Source organism: Clarias gariepinus, chromosome 13 (genome assembly GCF_024256425.1).
Source record: "Clarias gariepinus isolate MV-2021 ecotype Netherlands chromosome 13, CGAR_prim_01v2, whole genome shotgun sequence".
NCBI lineage: Eukaryota > Metazoa > Chordata > Actinopteri > Siluriformes > Clariidae > Clarias > Clarias gariepinus.
In genome coordinates this window covers 22,449,298-22,471,475 of record NC_071112.1, presented here as the reverse complement: position 1 = coordinate 22,471,475, position 22,178 = coordinate 22,449,298, and the positions used below count along the sequence as shown (strand labels likewise).

The following is a 22,178-nucleotide window of genomic DNA, read 5'->3' as shown; positions in this document are numbered from 1 at the left end:
TTATAATATGTGGGGTTATGTTCTAAGTAAAATGTTGAGCAAATTATAAAAAAAAACCATCTAAAATGTTGACATATGCCTTTTATATGAGAAAGACAGTCATAGTGAAGGTTTTATAAAAATCCCAGTTTAATTTTTTTAACCCTACATTTAGAGGTTTCATAAAAATGAAAAATTTCATAATATAACTTAATAATTGAAATCAATCAACCATATGGACAATTTGCCAATTGTGACAAGCACGGCACACAAAATAATAATAATACAATTTTTTTAATTTCAGCTTAATTTAGCTGTGTGTACAATAAACAATGTTAGATTGTAGATAACACAGCATTGTTTTAAATGAGTTATATTCTACTCATTAGTGGCACAAGCTATTAGGCCTGATGTGCCCTTTTCCTCTATAGATTAGCTGCATGACTGTGTGTGTCAGCGACTATCATCTGCCACATTCCAGAGGTCTCAATCTAGCTAAATTAAAAATCAGGAACAATGCGCTGCAGACATATGGGAGAGAGCATAAACGCAGCCCTGGGTATGATGTTCTTAGTTTACAGTAAATCACAGGTGTGATGAGAGACATGTTCATGCTTACTCTAAACCTTATCATGCTTATAATTATTTTGTCCTTCATGTTTTTTATTCCTCATGTAACCTTGTAAATATGTAATTAATCTTTATTCTTCAGTAAAATACTTGTATTAGATGGAATGGACTTGTCTGTGAACACAAACACACACACACACATACACATGCACGCACACACCTGGGCAGCTGATCCTATCCTGCCCTTATTATTGAAGGCTGTAAACAGATTATTGATACACACTGTTAATTCAGTCCTAATTTAATTTAATTTACTTAGTGTCCATGTAATTAATTAGTTGCCATCTGCAGTGATTAAGCCAGGCTTATAAAGTAAGAAAATATCTCTATCCCATTAGCTGATTACTATTTATGATGTATGATGATAGAGATTTGGAAACTACTCCATCACCAAACTGGACCATAAAATACACTTTTTTAGTGTGTTAGCTATTGTTATGCAATGCTGTGCTAATACTAACTGACATCTGCACCGATGTGGCACAACAGCAACTTTTTGCTTGGACTGTTCCATTTATCCTTTATCAGTCTTTTGTACTGTATACACAGTGCCTAATTAAAAAATTAAGAATTAGCCTGCCCTTGATTTTTTTTAAAGTACATTTAATAAATTGAGAATTTACTGTTTTCAATCAAAAAAGAATAAAGCCCCATACTTTCTATATTTAAAAGAATGCCTCCAACTGGTTACCTTTCTTTCATCATACTTTCACTAGACCTCAAAAACATTGCAGTTTGACTTAGCTGGGGACCATCTTGGGCACAGCCATCTAAAAGTAGTGCCTCTGCTTGTGTGTTGTGGTGTCTGGCACTGGGACACACCTGAGGCCTTATTTACAAAGCTTCTGACGCCTAAAATTTGCTTTTAGTGGTGAATTGTGGTGATTGTTCGGGGGTTATGGGTTGTGTGGTGGGGCTTTGTTTGTCCGGTACATCCTATCGGTGCTCCATTGGATTGGGATTTGGGGAATTTGGAGGCCAGGTCAACAACCTCGAGCTCTTTGCCTGCTAAACCCCACACTCGACAGGCTGTGAAGCGTTGTGTGTTCTGATGCCATTTTCTTATGGCCAGCGTTGATTTTTTTCAGTGATTCATTGGCTTTTCTGTGGGATTGGGCTTGGCAGGGTGGCCTTTGCTCTGTTTGTTGCCAGTTTACTGGTATATAATTGAAGTGTTATTCAATTAACCTGGCAGTAGTGTTAATGTTATGACTGATCTGTGTATGCTTAAGACTTACTAAGACTTTGAAATTAGAACAACTGGTCAGGTAGCCTGGTGGTACTTTTCAGAGGACTTGTGGATATTTCCTCTTCTGGACTTTCTTTACTTCACCTGGATAACGCATTGTTTTGAGGCCTGCCAAGCCATGTCTTGATATATGAGAATGCATTTGCAATAAATATAGTCTTCTTTCAACATAGTACTTTCTCCTTCTCAGCTGTGTAAAGAGATAACTTATAGGCAGTTATGACTCAAAGCATCTAGAGGTCAGATCATACAGTTTGAAAGCTAACTCTTTAAAACAGGGCACAGTAGTCTTTATAGTTTTTTTTTTTATTATTTATTCATTTTATTTATTCATTTATTCATCCTTTTAAACACTCATCAGAAGAGTGTAAAGTTGTTCTGATTCAAAGCTGCATATTGGAAATTCTGACAGGTGGAAAGTGATCTGGAAGTTTTTAGATTTAAAGTCCAGCTGCAGCAGTGTCTATAAGGAGGTCTGATCTGGCCCATAGTGTTAGATATTGTAATGCAACTGTTACGTGGCACACTTTTACAGGATGCATAATTGTCATTATCGCACAGTGCAAGGATTTTACTGACAGCTTTACAGGGGCATCCGGGCAGCGCCTCAGCTTGGCTGCGGCTAAACTCTGTGGCATGTATTTCGCCTACTATGATAAATCATGTACAGGCTGGGGAAGAGCATATGCCTGTCAGATGTCAGATCAAGACTTAAGTATTAAGTGGAAACTCAATGATGAAACCTTATTACATATTGTGTGGCACACACTGTAAGCACCTGCATGAGAAATTGGTCTCTTGTGAGCATTTAATCGGGAATTGGATTCTGCTAACCAAAAAGTGCCACATGCATGGTCTATTTGGCAGTGCTGGCTTTGTGATATTGAAGTCTGTGCCTAGCCAGAGGCTCTTGGGAGGATTACAGTATCTAGGAGAGGACTGCACTAACCTCATCGTCAGAGGAAGTATAGAAAATAGTTTATAGGACAGTGGTCAAATATGCTTGGCCAAAAGTAGACAGGAGCATATAGTTTACACAGAGAAAAATTCCATGAAGCTTTCTTCAGAAAGGAAAAGGCTGGTAATGGGTCTCTTTAAAGCTGAAAATATCATCCATTGGATGGTTAGTACATAAGTGGGTCCTTTTACAGGAATACATACTGCATGTCCTGCACTTCAGCTACTAGAATGGCAAACATGCTAGTGACAGTCTATGTGACTGGGTCCTCTGTGCCCAACAAAGAACAGGACAACCAGGACCCATGCGTCCTTCTTGCCTCATAACTCTAAGTGGGACATGTGGCTTATTGGCATGAGACTAGATTTCCAGACGTTTACTTAGAATGCCTAACACTCATCAGTTCATGTAGATATTATTATGCATACCAGTCATATGCAGTATTGGTTTCTGTTGAAGATGCTTTGCCAGGCCTAATTTTATAAATGAGTTATCAGCCTGAACAATGCCAGTTCTGCTCAGTTTTGCTCATTCGCAATTGGATACAATTGGAGTCTACGTCGAGCAGAGTGACATCTACACCCAGAAGAGGTATCTCCTTTCGGCAAAACATTTGGTGAGACACAGGTGGAGTGTTTTTGTCTATGTTGAGATAGCTGCACAAATTCTGAGCAAGATAATCCAGTCTAACATTTCAGAAAACATTCTATAACACAAGATCCCCTAGTGTTAGAGGATAACCTACCCAACATACATAAGTGTTGTGTGAATGGTGTCGCCTCATCAGCTGGATCAGGGGAAAAGCAACAACTACTGTAATCCTGCAAAGTCCCTAATGCTGATCATTACATTTAATACCAATGGCAAACTTAATACACTGTCTATGTTAATCCAATCATTATTAAGACTGGAAAAAACATTGCTAAATAATGCTAGGTTATGAAGTGCAGGATCAATTGATGTGAAGATGGTAACATTAAATACATTTTCTAATGTAGCCTAAACTGAGTGGGGAATATTTTTAACCTACCTGGCCAAGTATGTGGAGACCTGGCCATTGACTTCAACTTCATTACTGAGTTTGGGTACTAATGTTAGATGAGAAGGCCTGGGGTGCAGTCAGTGTTCCAAAGCTTTTCAGGAAAGACCATAACAAGCCCTGTTGATTTTGTGTGGTGCACAGTGGCATTATCATGCTTCAACAGGCTTTTGACTAAGCATATCAATTCAAATGAATGAAACGCTTAATGCTACAGGATACAAGTCATTTGTGCGCTTTCATCTTTGTAGTAAAAGTTTGGGGATGGCCCCTTATATGGGTGTGATGGTCAGGTGTCCACTTACTTTTGACTACAAGATGTATTATTTATTAAGAAAGGTTTGTGTAATGTATTTTTTTACCTTAAAATTTGCGTTGTAAGACGTATGTTTAAAAATTACAAAAATGCAACATTGTGCTTATACCACCTCAACAATAAGAAAAAGGTGGTATCAGAGCCTTGTCTCTAAATCAGCAATGTTATCTCTTGAATCGCATCTGACTGCAATACTGATTTATCCTCACAACCAACCAATCAACCAACTAACAATTTGTTTCAAAGCAGTGAGTATCTCCTAAACATGTTAAGGGATTTAAAAGAGAAAACCCAGACCAAAATATATGTGTTAATATACTGCCATCTGCTGAACATAGTAAGTTATAACAATGGCTCTTTATATCACTTGAACTACAGTATAATAAACTACAATATACAAAATGTACTACGATATATTTCTCTTTCTCTCTCATATACACTAATCAGCCATAACATTATGACCCAACACCCTCTTAATACTGAGTAGACCCCCTTTTGCCACAAACATTGTGACACAGTATGTATCCTGACACCTTTCTATGGGAACTAGAATTACCCATTTCAACAATTTGAGCTACAGTAATTTGTGTCTAAAATTGATATGTTGGAAGTAGAAAAAAAGGGAAAGCATAAAGATTTGACAAGGTTTAAATTGTGATGGCTAGATGACTGGATTAAAGTAAGCTCTTGTGGGATGTTCCTGGTTCCCAGCTTAGATTGAGACTGTGGGGTCCATTGAGTACAGTGAACTCATTGTCATTTTAAAGAAACCAGTTTGAGGCGATTTTTAGCTTTGTGATCTGGCGCAGTCCTGCCTGTTACTCCCAGCAAAAGGCAAATGCTTATGATGGTATTGACATGGTCAAGGTGCTAAAGGGCCAAGGGTGTGGCAAGAAAATACCCCACAGCATTACACTACCAGCAGCAGCCTAAACAGTTGATACCAGATGGGATCAACCGATGCTTTCACTATCTTCTGTTGTGCAGTTTTAAGCCCATGGAAATTGTAGCCTCAGTTTGGTGTTCATAGTTGAGCGGCATGGCACCTGGTCGCTCAGTGGTTAAGACACTGGACTACTGACCAGAAGGTCTAAGGTTCAAACCCTAGTAAGTGCAAGGCCTCACCTGCTCAGATGTACAGTACAAGTTGCTCTGCCAAATACATTTAAATGTCTTCTGCTGCTGTAGTTAAATGTCTTCCATCTGCTTTAAGGTTTAACATGTTGTGGATTCAATGTAATGACAATGATTAGGGAAAACCATGGCGTTGAAAATGGTCACTATTGGAATTCACAGTCCCTAGCTATATATATATTTCCTCTTGGATTGAACTTCAGCAGATCATCCTTCTTGACCATGCCTAAATTGAGTTGCTGCCATGTGATTAACCATTTTGACCTCAACCACCCCAATAATGGACTGTTCTCTCGGTTGAGGTCAGAAAGGGGATTCTGCTCCCTAAACGCCAACACAGACAGACTGTGAAGAAGCTTCTTCTGCACCTTGTCTACATACAGTAGGACTCAACTGAGTGAACTTGCTATGTTTTCCCCACACGTGTTGGGGCACACCAAAATACCAACTACTCCAAACATTTGCACATTGCACAGGACACACATGTTGCACATTTCTGGTTCTGTTCACATAAATAAGGACTAGAAATTGCACTTTTAAGATGGACAATACCACTGTTGCTCATCATTTTTATTATACTTTCTATGACCACCTTCTGTTGGCACACGCCACACTGTGCAAATTTCATATACTTCATACAGTTTATTCATACAGTTAATACAATTGACATTTTCTATATATTTTTTATTTTATACTTTATTAACACAATTACTACATATTGTAGATTTTCTCTTTTAAATTTTTTCCTATTCGCATTTGCCTCTTTTTTGTCACAAACAGACGTTTCACTGCATAAGCTACGTTGTATGGTTGTGTACTTGATGAAAAAAAATTGAAAATTTGAATTAACGTTAACAAACTGTTGAACAGGTGTATCTAATGAAGTGGCCTGTGAGTGTGTGTATTGTATACATAATATACTAATTTCCACTGGTTATTGAACTGATATATCATTCAAAGTTTGACCATTTCTAAGGAATTATGTCCAGCTGTGTCGTGTAAGTGTAATAAATCGAGAAGGGGACAACACAGGTGGCGGGAGACCAGTAATGCCACGTTAAAGATTGCGGAAGCGGAAATGACGCCATTTGTTGTTATCCAGTTCCCACCCCCTCGCCATTGTAGCATGGATGCGAGTGTCTATCGCCTAGCTACCGTTACAAAGCCATACAGGATTATTTAATTTGCAGGCTAACACACTTCGGTCCTGTTTCTGACTTGTGCACACTTTGAGGATTAACCTATACCTAACTGGGGCTTGGTTTTCACCACTGGAAAGCTTTTATACGCGAACGTTTCGAGACAGACTTGTCTAGGCTGCTTCCATAATCAAAATGGCGGACAACGAAGATGAGAGCAGTAATACGAACGGCACTGCTTTGACTCACGATAGTGCTGAATCTGAAGCGAGCGTATCGGCCACCACTAGCTCTCAGATTGAGGGGAAAAACGAAGATGGCAGCGGTGAGGGAGTGGTGAGTGGTGAAGCGGGTGAAGGTGAACAAGGCCTGGCACAGTTAGTAACCGTAAGCGCTGATGGCAAAGCTGCTGACGGATCTCCAGAAGTGATCGGGCAAATTTTGGGCGCTGAGGTCTTAACGTCTTTTGTGCAGGCGTCTGAGAACACAGAGGACGCCGTGACCACAGAGTGTACGACAATCAGTAGCGATTTTCTGAACGCCCTCGGCCCCGCGACTACAATCATTTATGTTCAGCCTGACGGTAGTTTCGTGGAGAGCTCCGGGCTCTCAGTGGAGGAGCAGCAGCAGTTACTGGAGCAGCTCTCCAAACAGCAGCTCGTGCAGGTCACCGGAAACGAAGCGACCCGCCTGCTCGAGCAGAGCCAGGCACCGGCCCCGGCACCCAAACCCGCCCAGAGCGTCAAACCCGCCGTGATCTCCAGCGTGGACGTGCAACAGGTCATAGATCACGTGAACAAGTCGCAGGTGCGCGCACAGGCTGAGCTGAGCCGCTCCCACACCTCGACCCCGAAAATCCTACAGAGGAGCGTCCAGGCTCAGACTCCGTCATTTGTCACTCTGGAGGCAGGAAATGTTATTTCAGGACAGCTGACCACCACGTTACAGCCACAGCCGTTTACTATCGTGCAGAACGCATCACAACAGCTGCAGAGTGTCGCCAAACAGGTGGCACTGCACCAGTCACAAAACGGAGCACAGCCCGTCCAGCAAAAGGTAAAGCATGCACGACTGCCATGTGGCCAAACCTCAGGGCTCAGAGATCAGAACACTCCCTGATGACCCTGATATTTATTTATCATAGTGGTAAATCCAGAGCAGACACACTATGACTGGGTGAATGCACTAGTCTGTTTTAGGGCATCATACACACACACACACACACACACAGTGATCAGTCGTAACATTAACTAATATCTAGTAGCCCCTCTCTTTGCCACCAAACATTAATGATCTGTGAGTCCTAACACCTTTTTCTCAAAAACAGAATTAAGCTTTTTCACAATTTGAGCCACACTCTAGCACCTCTATTAGATCAGATTAAACAGGCCAGCCTTCACTCTCCTTGTGCATCAGTGAGCCTTGGCCACCCATGACCCCGTCGCCAGTTCACCGCTTTTCCTTTTTTGGATCACTCTTGATATGTCCTGACCACAGCAACCTGGCAACATCCCACAAGAGCTACAGTTTTGGAGTTGCTCTTACCCAGTTACAATTTGGCCCTTTTCACAGTAGCTACATTTTCAATACAGTATCTCGTTACAATGGCGGCTGGAAGTGGGTGGGATATATTATTCAGCAAGTAAACTTTTCCCCCCCCCCTCCTTAAGTTGTTGTGTTGGAAGCAGAAAAAAAATAGTCAAGCATCAGGATTTGAGTGACTTTGATATGGGCCAAATTGTAACGGCTGGACATTTGTGTCAGAGCAACTCCAAAACTGCAGTGGTTAGGACCTAAACGTAAGGTATGAAAACCAGTGAACTGGTGACAGGGTCATGGGTGGCCAAGCCTCACTGATGCACATGGGGAGTGAAGGCTGACCCGTGTGAAAGCGCTAGTGTAGATCAAATTGATGAGAAGGTTAATGCAAGTTGTGATGGAAAGGTGTCAAAACACACAGTGCATCAATGTTATGGTGGCTGCTTAATATTAGGCAGGTGGTCATAATGTTATGGCCGATCAGTGTATTTATGTTTTTAGAGTAACCAGTCTACATACTGACATGTTTTTTGAGAGATAACCATAATCCTGGGGTAGTGGTGGCTCAAATCGCTAGGTTACCAATTAGGGGTTCAAAGCCCCAGCACCGCCAAGTTGCCCTTGTTTCTCTTATCCCTATCTGCTCCAGGGGCACTGTATACTGGCTGACTTTTCTGAGCTTTTAAGCAACTGGGATATGCTAATAGCTGGGATATGATAAAAAATCATTTTACTGTGCTGTAAGGTAGATTAGTTGAATGCACACAGAGAGTACTTGGGTTCAGGATCCAGCAGGAGCTATGGGCAGGCAACATTACCTGCTGAGCCACCATCCTGCCCCATATGTGTACAGTTCAATAAAATCCTTTCCCTTCCATAAACCTAGCTTGGAAGGACCCTAAGCTCAGAGCGACAGAGCATCTTTTTAAAATTAATGATCTTCTTAATGAGCTATCATTGCTAAACTAGAATTACATTACATATCATTGTATTTAGAAATTCAATTAGCATTATGTGTCAAAGGAACATGAGTACGTTAATAATTTGGTAACCTCATAATGTATTGTATGTATTAAAAAGTAATAGCTGGTCTCCCAGTTTAAGCTAGCTAGCTTGGAAAAAAAAATGCATCATTCTGTATTAACATTATTTTTTTAATGTTATATATTTTATTTTTTTTTATTTCCAGCTAGCTGAACCAATCCACATTCAAGTGCAGGCTCCACCGAAACAGGAAATCAAGCAACGCCAGGCCGCTCCCATCACCATCCTCCAGTCGCAAAGCCTTCCAGTAAGCCAGTCTGTGGTAAAGGTCTCCACTGTAGGCACAGTCAGTGCTCCTCAGATTATACACATCACACCGGTGCCTGGTCAGCAGCAATATTTCTTACAGAATGCAGGAGAACCTCCAATTCAGCTTCTCCTTCAGAAGCCGGCTCCTGTAGTTAGCAGCATTTCAGTTCCAATTGTACACAAAGTCCAGACTCCTGCCTCTTCCTCCAACTCTGCCACTGCCACAAAGAGTCCTGCAGCCAAGCCAGCTACGGTTTCCATTCACCCCACATTAATTTTAACTCCTTCCACTAGTGTTTCATCCACAACCACCAAGGTATTAACAACACAAACCAAACCCACAACAGTGGTTACCAAGGTTTTGGCTCCGACTGAAAAAGAGAAACCCAAAGTTAAAAACCGCCAGAAAAAGCCTTTGAAAATCCAGACGCGTTCTGGTCGAGTGTCTCGGCCGCCCAAGCATAAAGTAAAGGACTACAAGTTCATTAAAACTGAGGACTTGGCAGAGAGCCATCAGTCAGATTCAGACGACTACTCGGAGATCAGCGTGGAAGACGAAGAGGGCAGCGAGGGCAAGAAGAAAACAGATGTTGATGGTTTGTCCCTCCGTAGCAAAGCGTTTAAATGTGAAACATGTGAGAAGTCATACATAGGCATTGCAGGTTTAAACAGACACTATAAACTCAAGCCCACTCATGACAAAAGTCAGGCATCAAGTCCGGTTGTGAAAGGAGACTCCAAACCCACGGAAGGCCAAACACAGACTGAAGCGCCTAAAAGCAATCCTGTGAAGGATGACACGCCACAAAAAGTTAAGATGTCACTTTTTTACATATGCATATCAATAGAAATATTTAAACAATTTTTATTTATATTTGCTAAATAACTGATTGTTTTCAAGACAGCCTCAGACTCAGCACTGCAGTAGACATGGCAAATTCATCACTGTTTGTTTCTGTTGAAAATGTAAACAGGTGCAAGCAGATTCTACAAGACAGATAGTACCCCGAAGGCCTGGCAGACCCAAGGGCTCCGGCAAATCTAATCTTCCAAAAAGGCTTGGAAGGAAACCGAAGAGAGGAAGACCGGGTCGGCCACCCAAACTCCAAACAGCACTTACTGTGGAGGAGCAGGCACAGAGACGGAGAATTCGACTCACAGAGGTGGGGCTCACTAAAACTGCAATTTACATCTTTATAACACTCCCTAAACACAACCAGAACACTTCATTTAAATTTTCTCAACTGTGGGTTTACTCAAATTCTGTGGCCAATGAGCTCACATGCCAGTGCTATGGGGTTATGAAGAAAAATTCAGGTGTTAATAAATGTCAGTTTCTTAAAAAGACTGGACAAGGAGGATAACTGGGAATGAATTACTATTATAAGTATCGAATACTGATTGTTTGCAATCGCTGTCTCCAGTTTATACAGCAGTATGATGATGAAGACCTGATGGAGATTGTTCTTCCACGCCTGGCTAAGGTCATGACTCTGTGGGAGTTTGTGCTAATGAAGGTAATGAAAATTTACACTTTACATTCGAATGTAGTTAATATTCTAATCTGATATCAGAAGTTTGTAAATGTGACCACTATTGTAGTTAAAATGGCGTAACAGCACAACAACAGTTATTTATTTGTTTGTTTATTTGTTTGTTTATTTTTACATTCCATTGATTTATGTTTGTAATAGAGATGTAATGTGTGCTCAAATGTCACTGTTTGGAAATTAAATTTATTATGAATTTAGTTTAAAAACATAGGCTAATAGAGTACCAAACTGGTCATATTTTCCTGAACACATGAGGAATGTACAGTTAGTAAAAACATAACGCTTTTCTTTCTTGATAAAAGTAAATCCTCCTCCCAACTGAAGTAAATTTGGGCTATTCCTCAATTGAATTTTAAATGAGTTATACTGTGTATACGAGTATTAGAGGTAGATTAATTAGCATGCAGGTATATTTGCTTCTTAAATCTAAAACACTGACTATATAGTTCGTTGTTTGAGACAGAAAATGCACATCTGTTATCTGTTGTAAGTTAGCTGCCTAGCATGTTGCTAACACAACATAATCAATGAACAATTTCCCAGGTTCCCTGTTGAAATTGCAAAGGTCACAAATGCCAGAATCTATTAGCAAATTTAGCAAATTATCTCTTAATCAATGTCTTGGAACATTATATTTTACATAAACTTGTTGATCTGAAGTGATATTTAAATATTTAGGTCCTTAGTGATGTGCTCATGTTTATCTGGCTTTTTTTTATTTAAGTGTGCAGTGTTTGAGTAATGCAGTAAAAGGGTTTATCAGGTTAAGACGTCTGTGTTTTTCCTTCATATTGGATAAACTTTAAGACTTGTCTTTAAAAAAAATTAATTTGCATATACAGGAACATGTACAGTCTCAAATTGGAAGTTGTGAAAACCATATACAGTACGTAAAACATAAATTAAACTAATGCTTAGAGAGAATCACCAAGCTAAAGTTAAAGCTAGACTGTTTTCATTTAGGATACAGCACACACCAAAAAAATCCTACAAATGTGTACTGTTACATGCGTAGTTTCTATGCAACACCTTTCAAACAGTCTGACAATAGCTATGATAACCAACAGCTTCGAGTCATACAATTCCAAACCTGAAGTTGAACAGTTTATGCAGGTACATTAAGTTGTAATATGTTTAAGATTAAATCAAAATAGTAAAATTTGAGAATAATTATAAATGTATATCATTACATTTTCTGTACCTGAAGGTAGAAAACGGCCATTTGTCCAAGCAGCAGTTCCCTAGCGTGTATCATGAATTTGAGGAACTCCATAGCCATGTGAAGAAGATGGCACAGGAGCACTTTAGTATTTCACCAGCTTCCCGAGCAGCTATAGACGTCACCAATATGGATGTAAGTAACCTGTTCTAAAACACTTCAAGTTTTGTTTCTAATTATCATTCTTATTGAATGTTGAATGTTGAGCGCAGAGTTGGGCTTGATTTATTCCGGTGTCCAAAACCTCTGTTAGGGGTTGGCAGTTATCTTTTATTTATTGCTACATATTTGCATAAGGTTGTTTGTTATCTTTGTCTTTCAATATGTATATGCTTCCGTTGGGAATTTTATTCTTTACTATTTCATTACCATTTAATTTTTTCACTATTATGTTAAAGACACGCAAACCTGTCTCCCTCGGAAGCCCAATAACCTGTGCTCGTTGAAGTTGAGCGTCTGGAAGATGTCAAAAGTTGGATGCGCAACTACTATAAGTCCTATAACTTAAGGATAAACACAAAGCAGACATCATTTTTTTGTTTCATACAAATTCAAACCAGTGAAATGAATCACCTATGAGAACTCTCTCCGCATGGAGAGCTGTTAAATGATGATCTAAAATAATGATGTTAAATAAGCTTGGTGTCATTTTTGATCTTGATCTCAGATCCTGACCAACAAATTGACTCTTGTCAAGAGTACTTTCTGCCAACTTCAAAAATCAATCCACGTCTTAAATTATTCCTAATTATTTCTTTAGGCTTGGGTTATTATAATCTGGTGTAGACAGGACTTGGTATGACTGCAGTGGCTCTCTTTTTTGCCATCTATTACCTTCCATCTCTTCTTCAGTTTTAGTTTTTCTGCACTGGCTTTTTCAGGTTCCAGTTTAATGTTCTTAAAGTTGTTTTTAAAGCTGTTAATGGGCCAGTCTCTTCACACATTGTCGAATTGCTCACACAGCTTCTAGGCCTCTTCGGATCGGTCACGCTTGGCTGTTCAGCTGTCTCGGGCGAGGCCAAAGTGTGACTGTGCTTATGCGGTAGTTACACTAAGGTTGTGAAACATGGCACCCTTAAATATCAGGAGTGCCTCATTTAGTTACATAAACAAACATAAACTCTTTTCATGCTTACATTTAAAATGTTTTATTTTTTTACTATTATAATTACAATATAATTATTATTATTATTACAATTGCATTGCTTAGCATTATTTCTTATTATACTCTTTATTTATTTTTAGTTGGTTATTCTTATGTATGTACACGTTTGCAACTATTGCTTTTATTTTTAATTAGTTTAGTTTTAATTACTTTTTAATTTTTAAATAACTAATAAACTAATAATAATAAACTAATTTGTGCTAAAGTAAGGGAAAACTGTTAAACCAGACTTGCATAGTGGAAATTATGTACAGTATAAGCTTGCTAAATCCAAATGCCTTCTGTGTCTTAAAAGGTCTTAAAATCGCTGGGCATCACTGATCCGTCTAGCGCATTAACACCACTGCACGCCTCTAATGGACAACAGGCCACAATAAAAAATCAAGCTACAAAGATTCCACGGAGTATTGAGGTGAACATCTAGTTTAACTTTCCTGTACAAATCCTTCCTTCTAAAGATGGAATTGCTTCTTCTTCTTCTTCTTTTTTTTTTACACCAAATTTTTATTGGTAAAATTGCATACAACACAGCATACAAGCTCTTTGTGCTTTAGTTTTATGTGTAAATTTCTGTGAACTTGAAAAGTTGGCTTTTTTAGGTTGTGAGGACATAACTTTTTAGGTTGCGAACTGGAAGATAAGCAGAAAAACAAAGTCAGAATCTTTTGTTGGTGTGGGAGTATAGGGAGAATTAATCGAAAATATTTTATTGATAAATATTCTCGAATTGCAATCCAACAGATGGCATTATTACAATTGATCTAATCTAAATAGCAAGTTAGCCAGTAGGTAGCTGATACTAGTTAGGACTGGAAAGACTAGCAGTGTGCTCAGAGATGCAACATTACTACTCATCTGAAGTGGACTATTTTATGCAACCAAAATAGAAAATTTTATGCCACCAAATATACACACACACACACTGTGTTTCAAACAAGCATTAAGCTGCTGAATCTTATTTTGTCAGACCATTCATTCTATTAAATAAATTAAAAAAAGTAAAACTTGCATGTAATCTGGGCTGCGATAATCTCCCAAATTAAATAATTTTCTTTTCCATAGCTATGTCCTTTATGTAAATAGATGTATAATATAGAGTCTAAAGTTATTTGTCTTTCACTTTTGTGAAAACTCAGACTGTTTTGTTTTATAGAATACCAGGATGTTGCCTCCAGCGAAGAGGTTTAAAATGGAAAACTGCTTCGGAGAAAATAATGACTCTGCAGTTAATCAGAACGGTATTCAGAAGCACGAGACTAATGAGGACTCCATGCTGCTCCGAGAGCCACAGGTGGTCCTGACTCGTCTAGAAAACTTAACGAACACTGAAGCAGACCCTGCATCAAGGACAGAAGAAGCAGCTATGGACACGGGAGAATGTCTTCATGATCCTGAAGCATGTAAACCACAAGAAGACCCTGATGGAGAGCTTTCAGAGGTTCTCAACAGCGGCGGGAGCGTAGACATTACAGATGAGGTGAAACAGCTGGAAGAAGTGCTGAGCTCAGAAACATGTAAGGAAATCCTGGGGAAAGACGAGAACTGTAACCCTGCACAAACGGAAAGCGTAGACGAGGCAGAAGTTGTAGGAGATTCTGTTGTCACTGAGGTGGTCATGGAGTCTGCTGAGACTCAGGAAGAGACATCGGTTTTTATCCAAACAGCAGAGGGCCTTGTCCGACAGAGTGCTGAGGAACTTGCTTCCAAGGGAATAGTGATAGTAAACGGACCTGATGGCAGCACAGTGCACATCGAGGCTCCAGAAGGAGTTCCTTTAGAGACTGTCCACGCACTGTTGGGTATAGAAACTGAGAAAAAGATTGAGTAAGCTCCAACCTCTGAAACCTTTCTGAAATTTCAAGACAGCTCTATCAGTGTGGTGTTTTTTTTTTTCCCCCCCAAGGAACTTTTTATTGCAGATTTTTGTACATTTGTAAAAACAAAGTATTATTATTAATAATGTTCCAGATTTTGTGCATTGTTTTTGTTCAGTCTTTTGTTAAAAAAATGTAGGAGTTTGGACATGTAGGCCTTATACCTTTACATTTCATTGCCAAGATGGCGTGTTTTCACGTACTAAGGCCATGGCAGAACTCAGTAGCTTATATACTGTATACAGTGATATAATGTACAGTATGACAATGTGAAATACCTAATGCTGAGTTTAAATAGAAAACTGCTTAAAGTTCTTTGTATGTGTTTTGGTTTTAAACTGCTTAATGATTTACAGACTTCAAATTGTGCATTTAGATCTTTTTGAAAGGAAAAACATGTTAAACTAATATGTACAAAATGCCCAGGATGAGAAAGTTCATAAGTGGATAAACATGTTGTAAGTGTCTAAAATCCCGGTTTACTTCTTGTTCTACTGTTACATGTTAAATAGTAGTTTGTCCAGTTCGATAATTGTTTAAAAAGCACTATTTTATTACTTTTTATATAATCTTTGGACATCATGTTTTTTCAAACATCTCAACATTTGTAATATGAAGAGAATACATAAACAGATGAAATTAAACCAATATTTCTGATTGAGTTTTGCGAATTGGAGCTTTGTATTAGAAACCTTAGCAGTCTACTTAACACAAGATACTGTTTTGTGACATTCACTGGTAGATAATGTGATGTCCCACTTATGTGCACTCAAATCACTTGATTTTAACTAAGCAAATAGGTAAGAGACTTTCATTGTATAATTACTGCAGTGATTAATATGGTTCAGCTGACAACAAGTTGTCAACAGCTGGCAACATCCTGTGGTCATAGCAAAGATGTTACTAGAAAAGAATTAAGGATATTTCTAAAACTACTAAAATTAGTTTAAGATCTTATTAAAACCTGGAAGGAGAGTGGTCAACCATCATCTTCAAGTGATTGGAGATGAAAATGTGGTTGAAAAACATCTTAAATAAGTGTGATTAGAGATCATGCTCAGTCTAATCAAATCTTTAAAAAGATAACGGTAGAATCCACAGCTATGTTAAATAATGAAAGTAAGGGCATTTCCACAGTGTGTGAAAACGCAGGGGATTGGAACTAAAAACGGCTGTGTAGCCTTAAGAAATGCACTAATCAGGGGAAAAAAGGGCTTATAGAGCGTAAATGGACTGTGGCGCATTGGAAAAAGGTCATGTGGTCTGATGAGTCCAGATTCACTCTGTTCCAGAGTGATGGATGTATCTGGGTAATAAGAGGCAGATGAAGTGATGCACACATCATGTCTAAGGCCAATCGTACTAGGTAGTGTTGTGACCTGAGGTTGCTTCTGTTGGTCAGGTTCATCAGGCTCAAATTGTGAAAGAGTGGTTCAGGTAGCATGAGACATCACTTTCACACATGGATCGGCCACCACAAAGTCCATCATCTTTGAGAGTCCAGACCTTAAGCCCGTTGAGATCTTTAGGATGTGCTGGAGGAGGTTCTACACAGTGGTCTGATTCGCCCACCATGAATACAAGATCATGAAGAGAAATTAATGTGACCGTCGATGGAAATAGATGTTGTGACATTACATAAGCTTATCGAAACGATGCAACAGTCGCAATTAAAGCAAAAGGCGATCCAGCAAAATATTAGAATGTGTTACTTTTTTGTATATGCAGTGGCACGATCTCCAGGCAGTGGACACCATACACCCCCTTTCGCCACCCACAATAATATGCAAAAGTAGGAGATCCGACTCTCTCGTTGAATCCATTAACCAGGAGTGCAGCTTTCAAAAAAGCAATTTTGAGATAAGATGTACTGTCCTTTTGTGCATTACTCACCCAGTCATGAGGAAGCTGCCTTTAAAGCATACACATAACACCGGAAAAGAAACAGAAGATGATGCAACTTTAGCAGGGTCATGAACATTTGTGTGTTTGTTAAACATGGCTGATTTTAGCAACTATTGTCACACTATTTATTTTGAAGTGTTTAACAGATATGCACAGTAATATATATTTTTATATATTATCTCTCTGGCATTGTCTCACCTGAAATGATTCTTAAGCACTTGATGGCTATGAAGTTTATGGAGCTGTCACCTATCTAACACCTACTTCTGAACAGTCTAAAATACAAAACTTTTTTTTTGGTTTAACAAATAGGTTAATCAATCAATAGGTTGTATTTTATCATTTTCAGGGCCTCAGGCATGTTCTACAATGTAGAAAATATTCAAAATAAAACCATTGTAGGTGTCCAAATGTCTTACTGGTATTGTATGTATGTATGTATGTATGTATGTATGATCAAGTAAGTCAATATAGACAACCCTTCTTACACTAGGTCTCAATACATGACCCTTGGAGAAAAGACAAGTTCCACTACCCTTCAGGATTGCTCAGGGTGATATGAGGATGTGAGGACAGGAAGTGACAAAAAGGGGAAACTAACTTTGCAGTGACGGGATATTACAGTGGCTTGCGAAAGTATTCATACTGTACATCTTGAACTTTTCCACATTTTGTCATATTACAACCACAAATGTAAATGTATTTAATTGGGATTTTATGTAATAGACACAACACAATGTGCCCCCCCCCCTCCCCCGAGTCAATAGTAGAACCACCATTTGCTGCAAATACATCTGCAAATCGTTTGGGGTGTTTGCTAGACTCTCTACTTAATCTAGAAATTTCCCATCAACCCTGACCAGCTTCAATGTCCCTGTTTAAGAAAATCATCCCTAAAACATGATGCTGCCACCACCATGCGGTGTTCGTTTTCTCTACTCTTTCTTCATTCAAGACAATTATAGTGACGGGACACAGCAGGAAGAAAAAGGGCTGAGACTAAAGGGGAGTTTAAAAAAATATAATGCCTGTCCTTAAACCATAAGGAAATGAAAAAGTGAGCCTCACTGAAGTTTGGAATGTATTCTGTCAGTGGTCTTATAACATGCGTAAGTAAGTATAAGCTGTACATGATTTTCATTTTTTTTAATCACTGCATCAATTGCAGTGCAAGTAAAAAAAAAAAAGTGAAAAAATTTTGGCATTACTGTTAGTACAGTTGTTTACTCCATAGTATGAGTTTAAATATGAAAACAAATGTATCATGGGTAATCATTACTTCATACTTGTATACAAGGTGTTTGCCTCAAAAAAAAAAAAAAAAAAAAGAACAGTATCCTCTCTGCATCCTGTACCCCCACCCCTGCTATGTCTGATGGAGGTTTTTGCTATTTAAAATATGTACACTGATCAGCCATCCAACAGATGAACTAAATAACACTATCAATTATACACCAAAAAACTGGTGACAGGAACATGGGCACCCAAGGCTCATCTATACCAACAAGGAACAAACAGTTTCCCCCTAAGCTCTTGAATAGACCATTTATAGACCATGTTTTCATTTTAGAAAATGCTATGGATCATAATGATGAAACTGATTACATTTAAATTGCATCATGTTCCATTAAATAAAATATCAACAAACATAAACTGAATTAACTAGAGAGCTCTGTGGCCCGTCTCCATCAGTAAGCTCTCCAGGAGAAGTTTGGTGTTATCCTGGATGTAGGGTTGATAGAGCCAGCAGGACACATACACCATGCAGAGATCTGGGTTTGTTGTGTGGGCCAGTTCCCGTAATATGGTTCTCTTTACGGCAAGCTCCTGCTTGTAAGCTTCATAAAACCCAGAAGACACTTCAGCTGCAGTGGACAGTAAAATAAGCAAACCGTGCATATTATATAATCATCCTAAGGCAGTATGTGTAGATCAACAGGTACTTTCACAGTACACACCCCTTTCTTAGAATGAATAAAATCCAAAGCCTAGATTTAATGCTGAACTTATTTTCAATTCATTTGATTTACATACACACTGCTATAACAAGTCAATATTAAAAATATAATAGTTCTAGAAAACACTATAAAAAATGTGTTTCTCAATGGTTCTTTGTATGCTCTCATTTTTTAAAGAAGAATTTACTTTTTGGTCATTTTGAGACATTCGGGTCGATCTCCAATCTGCACAAACAGAAAAAACATAAGGAAAAAAACATTCCCTGCAGTTTTGCCCCTTTTCTATTTTTGTATTAAACAAGCCAATCAGAAAGTAAATCAGAAATTAAATAAAGTAAACAAGGCTTGGCTAGCAGGAAGCATCTAACAACTTAACCTAGCCTTCTTTAGCGCTTAACTGTGTTTCAACTTTTATATTTCTAAATCTGTTATTTGTCAGAAAAGTAAGTGGGCTATCTAATTACTAGAAAATGCACTTCCAAGGGGCAGTTTATTTAGAGCGACAGACACTGAACCAGCATTTGGAAAAAGAAGTGAAACTATGAAAATCAAGCACGCCAGGATGAATAATCTAAGTTGTATTTCACCAGAAAAATTTAAAGATTTTGACTTCGATTTTTGATTGTGAAAAGAATTTCGGGGACTTTATATGTCTTATGCAATTTTGTTTAAAATAGAGTTAAATATTTGGTGTTACAAGCTGTCCAGATCAATCAATCATGTGAAGTATTGTTACCCCTAAAAAGTAAAACAAAACAAAACATTATTTTATTACCAAACTGCTGTGTGGTCCAAGTCTGAAATAGTGGTGTTGGTCTTCCTGTCTCTCCATACTGAAATGTCTCCAGTTCACATATCCCTTTCTCAGCAGATACCATCTTCTCCATTTTTGACAGAATGTGGGCCTTTGAAGAAAAAGAAAAATACTGACTATGTACACATTAGGCTCTTAACTTGTAAACCAAACTATCAGCATCTCACTGCTTTAGGAAGAATTTTGGACAACTCTTTTGTACAACACTGCTTGAGGTAATTTAAATTTACGGCCATTAATTTGTTCACAGTTCTCTCAACATATTGGCACAGCAACTCAATTAGATGGAGATCTGGACCTTGACTAGGCCATTCACAACACCTTGATTTCTGTTGTCCACTGTCATCCGTCCTGTTGCATGACTTAACTTCAGCCCAGCATAAACTGGCCACAAACTCTGGTATGAAATAGACTTTATTTATTATTATTATTTTAATGATTGCAGGTATGCCAAAATTGAGTCATAGTCCCTCCACCATGCTTGATAGTTGGTACGAGCTGCTCTCGTAATGGCGCGCGAGACGTAACCGTGAGAATAATCGGGTCCTTTTCCAAAATACAAGGTTTTTTAAATTAAAATATCGTTTAGACTCATAAAATACATAAAACAGAAAGATATAAAATCTTTCTGTTTCATGTATTCTATTTTTCTGCGGCCCGGTACCAATTGCTTCACGGACCGGTACCGGTCTGGTGATTGGGGACCACTGCTCTCCTTTTCATAATAGCCATACTTACTCATTTAATTTCTGATTGTGTTATGAACAAACATTTAATTATGTTTTTAGAAGCCTGTTGGTGATACAGTCTGTCTTACTGTTCTTTTCCCTCCCAATGCATTCAACAGTCTGACCTTGAACTTAATATGCTCACTCCTTGAGAATCCTGCTGTGTATAAATTCAACTGAAATTTGTTTTCACTTGGTGAATGACATTCGCTAACCCTAAGGCCAATTACAAACAAAATGTATATAAAGTTGTCCTGAAGGAGTACAATTTGAGCCTTGAGATTTATGACAGATCCTAACATTTCTGTTATTCAAATCATACCATTTTGTCGACAACGTCCTGTAATTTGATGCATTCGTCCTCTAGCTCTGGGTTGCTGTGATATTCACTTCTTCCTGCCGGAGCTGCAGAAGAACTTGGGCCCTCCATCACGACCTCCTGCTCTTTCACAGACCTGCGTCAGAAAACATGGGTGAAGCTGGATCAGTATTAATAAGTGTCAGGTTAATGTTGCTTCGAGTCTTACTCTTTGCTTAGTTTGAAGTTGACTATTTTGGTTGCAATGGTGGATCCTTCGTCACTCAGGCGCTCCCATTTTTGGATGAAATTATGCCAGTCTGCTGCGTTATCCTTCAGTTTTCTGGCACTTCCAGTCAAGTTGCCTTTCCTTCCAGGCGTTGTGGCTTCTGATTACATGAAGAAACAGAACACACATTTTACTTTATTATTGTTTTCTTCTCTTTATAGTATTTTTTATATCAAAAAGGTAATAATACTTTCATTACTTTTGATTGCATCTTTGCTTTACAGTATTTCTTTGGCACGTGCAAATACTTTTGCTTTAATACTTTAACAAACGTTCTTAGCTGTAAAGTTCTTTTAAATATCCCCAGAAAGACTTTTTACATAATGAATAGTATAAGTGTTAAAGCTTAATTAAGTTCTGTTCTTAAGCCACAAGCCACAGGTAATGTCAGCAGAATTAACCAGAAATATATTTAAAAAAAATACAAATAATATAATATACACCTAAACACAAATAATCCAATCATTTAACATAATTCAGTATTAAACAAATTAGTCAGAACTGGTCACTTAACATGGAAAAACGACAAATAAAAACTCTACAAAGAGCGACTCAATCTCCTTAAACCCACCGTCCATGTCAGCTTTAGATTTGTCATAAGTGTAGCAAAATAAACCAGTAAACAGTCCGTAAACTCGCAACGTCTTATTTGTGATGCACGCTGTCCATCTTTCTCGCTGATTATTTCTCTGGTAATAACTAAGCCCTGAAACACTCGGTACTGCCATCTGCTGGAAGAAACAGCACACGGCAGAACCCCATAGATATATATACTGGCAGAACCCTACTTGAATATTTCCAGGTCGGTAAGCCCTGAAACACTCGGTACTGCCATCTGCTGGAATAGACACAGTTACACTGCCATAGATCGTTCTAGTTCTTTTATTGTTTTTTTTTTTTTTAACAAATGTTTCAGTGCGTTCACCTCGCACCTCCGTCGTTGGTCCAAAAACATGAAGATTAGGCTAATTGGCGTTCCCAAATTGCCTGTATTGTGTGAATGTAAGTGTGTGTTTGTGTATACAGGATACAGTGGTATAGACAATGAGTGACTGAGATGTTCCAGTCGACGATTCAGCCCTGTTTTCTGTGTAAAGCT

At 38.6% G+C, this 22,178-nt stretch overlaps 2 protein-coding genes across 2 annotated transcripts; one reads left to right on the top strand and one right to left on the bottom strand.

Annotated features, from left to right (window-relative positions):
* The first annotated feature begins 6,394 nt into the window (after positions 1–6,394).
* Positions 6,395–15,748, top strand: znf839 (zinc finger protein 839). The gene is made up of 7 exons (XM_053509774.1): positions 6,395–7,500; positions 9,173–10,087; positions 10,251–10,439; positions 10,701–10,793; positions 12,037–12,183; positions 13,509–13,625; positions 14,367–15,748. Exons 1-7 carry the CDS (start codon positions 6,640–6,642, stop codon positions 15,039–15,041), a joined length of 2,997 nt encoding a protein of 998 aa, XP_053365749.1. The 5' UTR covers positions 6,395–6,639; the 3' UTR covers positions 15,042–15,748.
* Positions 15,749–17,759: 2,011 nt separating this feature from the next.
* cinp (cyclin-dependent kinase 2 interacting protein) lies at positions 17,760–21,758 on the bottom strand. Its single transcript, XM_053509775.1, has 5 exons — positions 21,651–21,758; positions 21,020–21,179; positions 20,815–20,947; positions 19,726–19,855; positions 17,760–18,857 (listed from the first exon to the last, which is right to left on the bottom strand). The coding sequence occupies exons 1-5, from the start codon at positions 21,655–21,657 to the stop codon at positions 18,655–18,657; spliced, it is 633 nt and encodes a 210-aa protein (XP_053365750.1). The 5' UTR covers positions 21,658–21,758; the 3' UTR covers positions 17,760–18,654.
* Positions 21,759–22,178: the final 420 nt, after the last annotated feature.

Excerpts from the sequence above, each read along its gene's own strand:
- cinp (XM_053509775.1), bottom strand. Across the intron at positions 20,948-21,019 it reads AACTTCAAACTAAGCAAAGA|GTCTGTGAAAGAGCAGGAGG; the intron begins GTAAGACTCGAA and ends TTTCTGACGCAG. Across the intron at positions 19,856-20,814 it reads AGGACGTTGTCGACAAAATG|GCCCACATTCTGTCAAAAAT; the intron begins GTATGATTTGAA and ends TTTTCTTCAAAG.
- znf839 (XM_053509774.1), top strand. The coding sequence starts at position 6,640 with ATGGCGGACAACGAAGATGAGAGCAGTAATACGAACGGCACTGCTTTG. Across the intron at positions 12,184-13,508 it reads TAGACGTCACCAATATGGAT|GTCTTAAAATCGCTGGGCAT; the intron begins GTAAGTAACCTG and ends GTGTCTTAAAAG. Across the intron at positions 13,626-14,366 it reads AGATTCCACGGAGTATTGAG|AATACCAGGATGTTGCCTCC; the intron begins GTGAACATCTAG and ends TTTGTTTTATAG.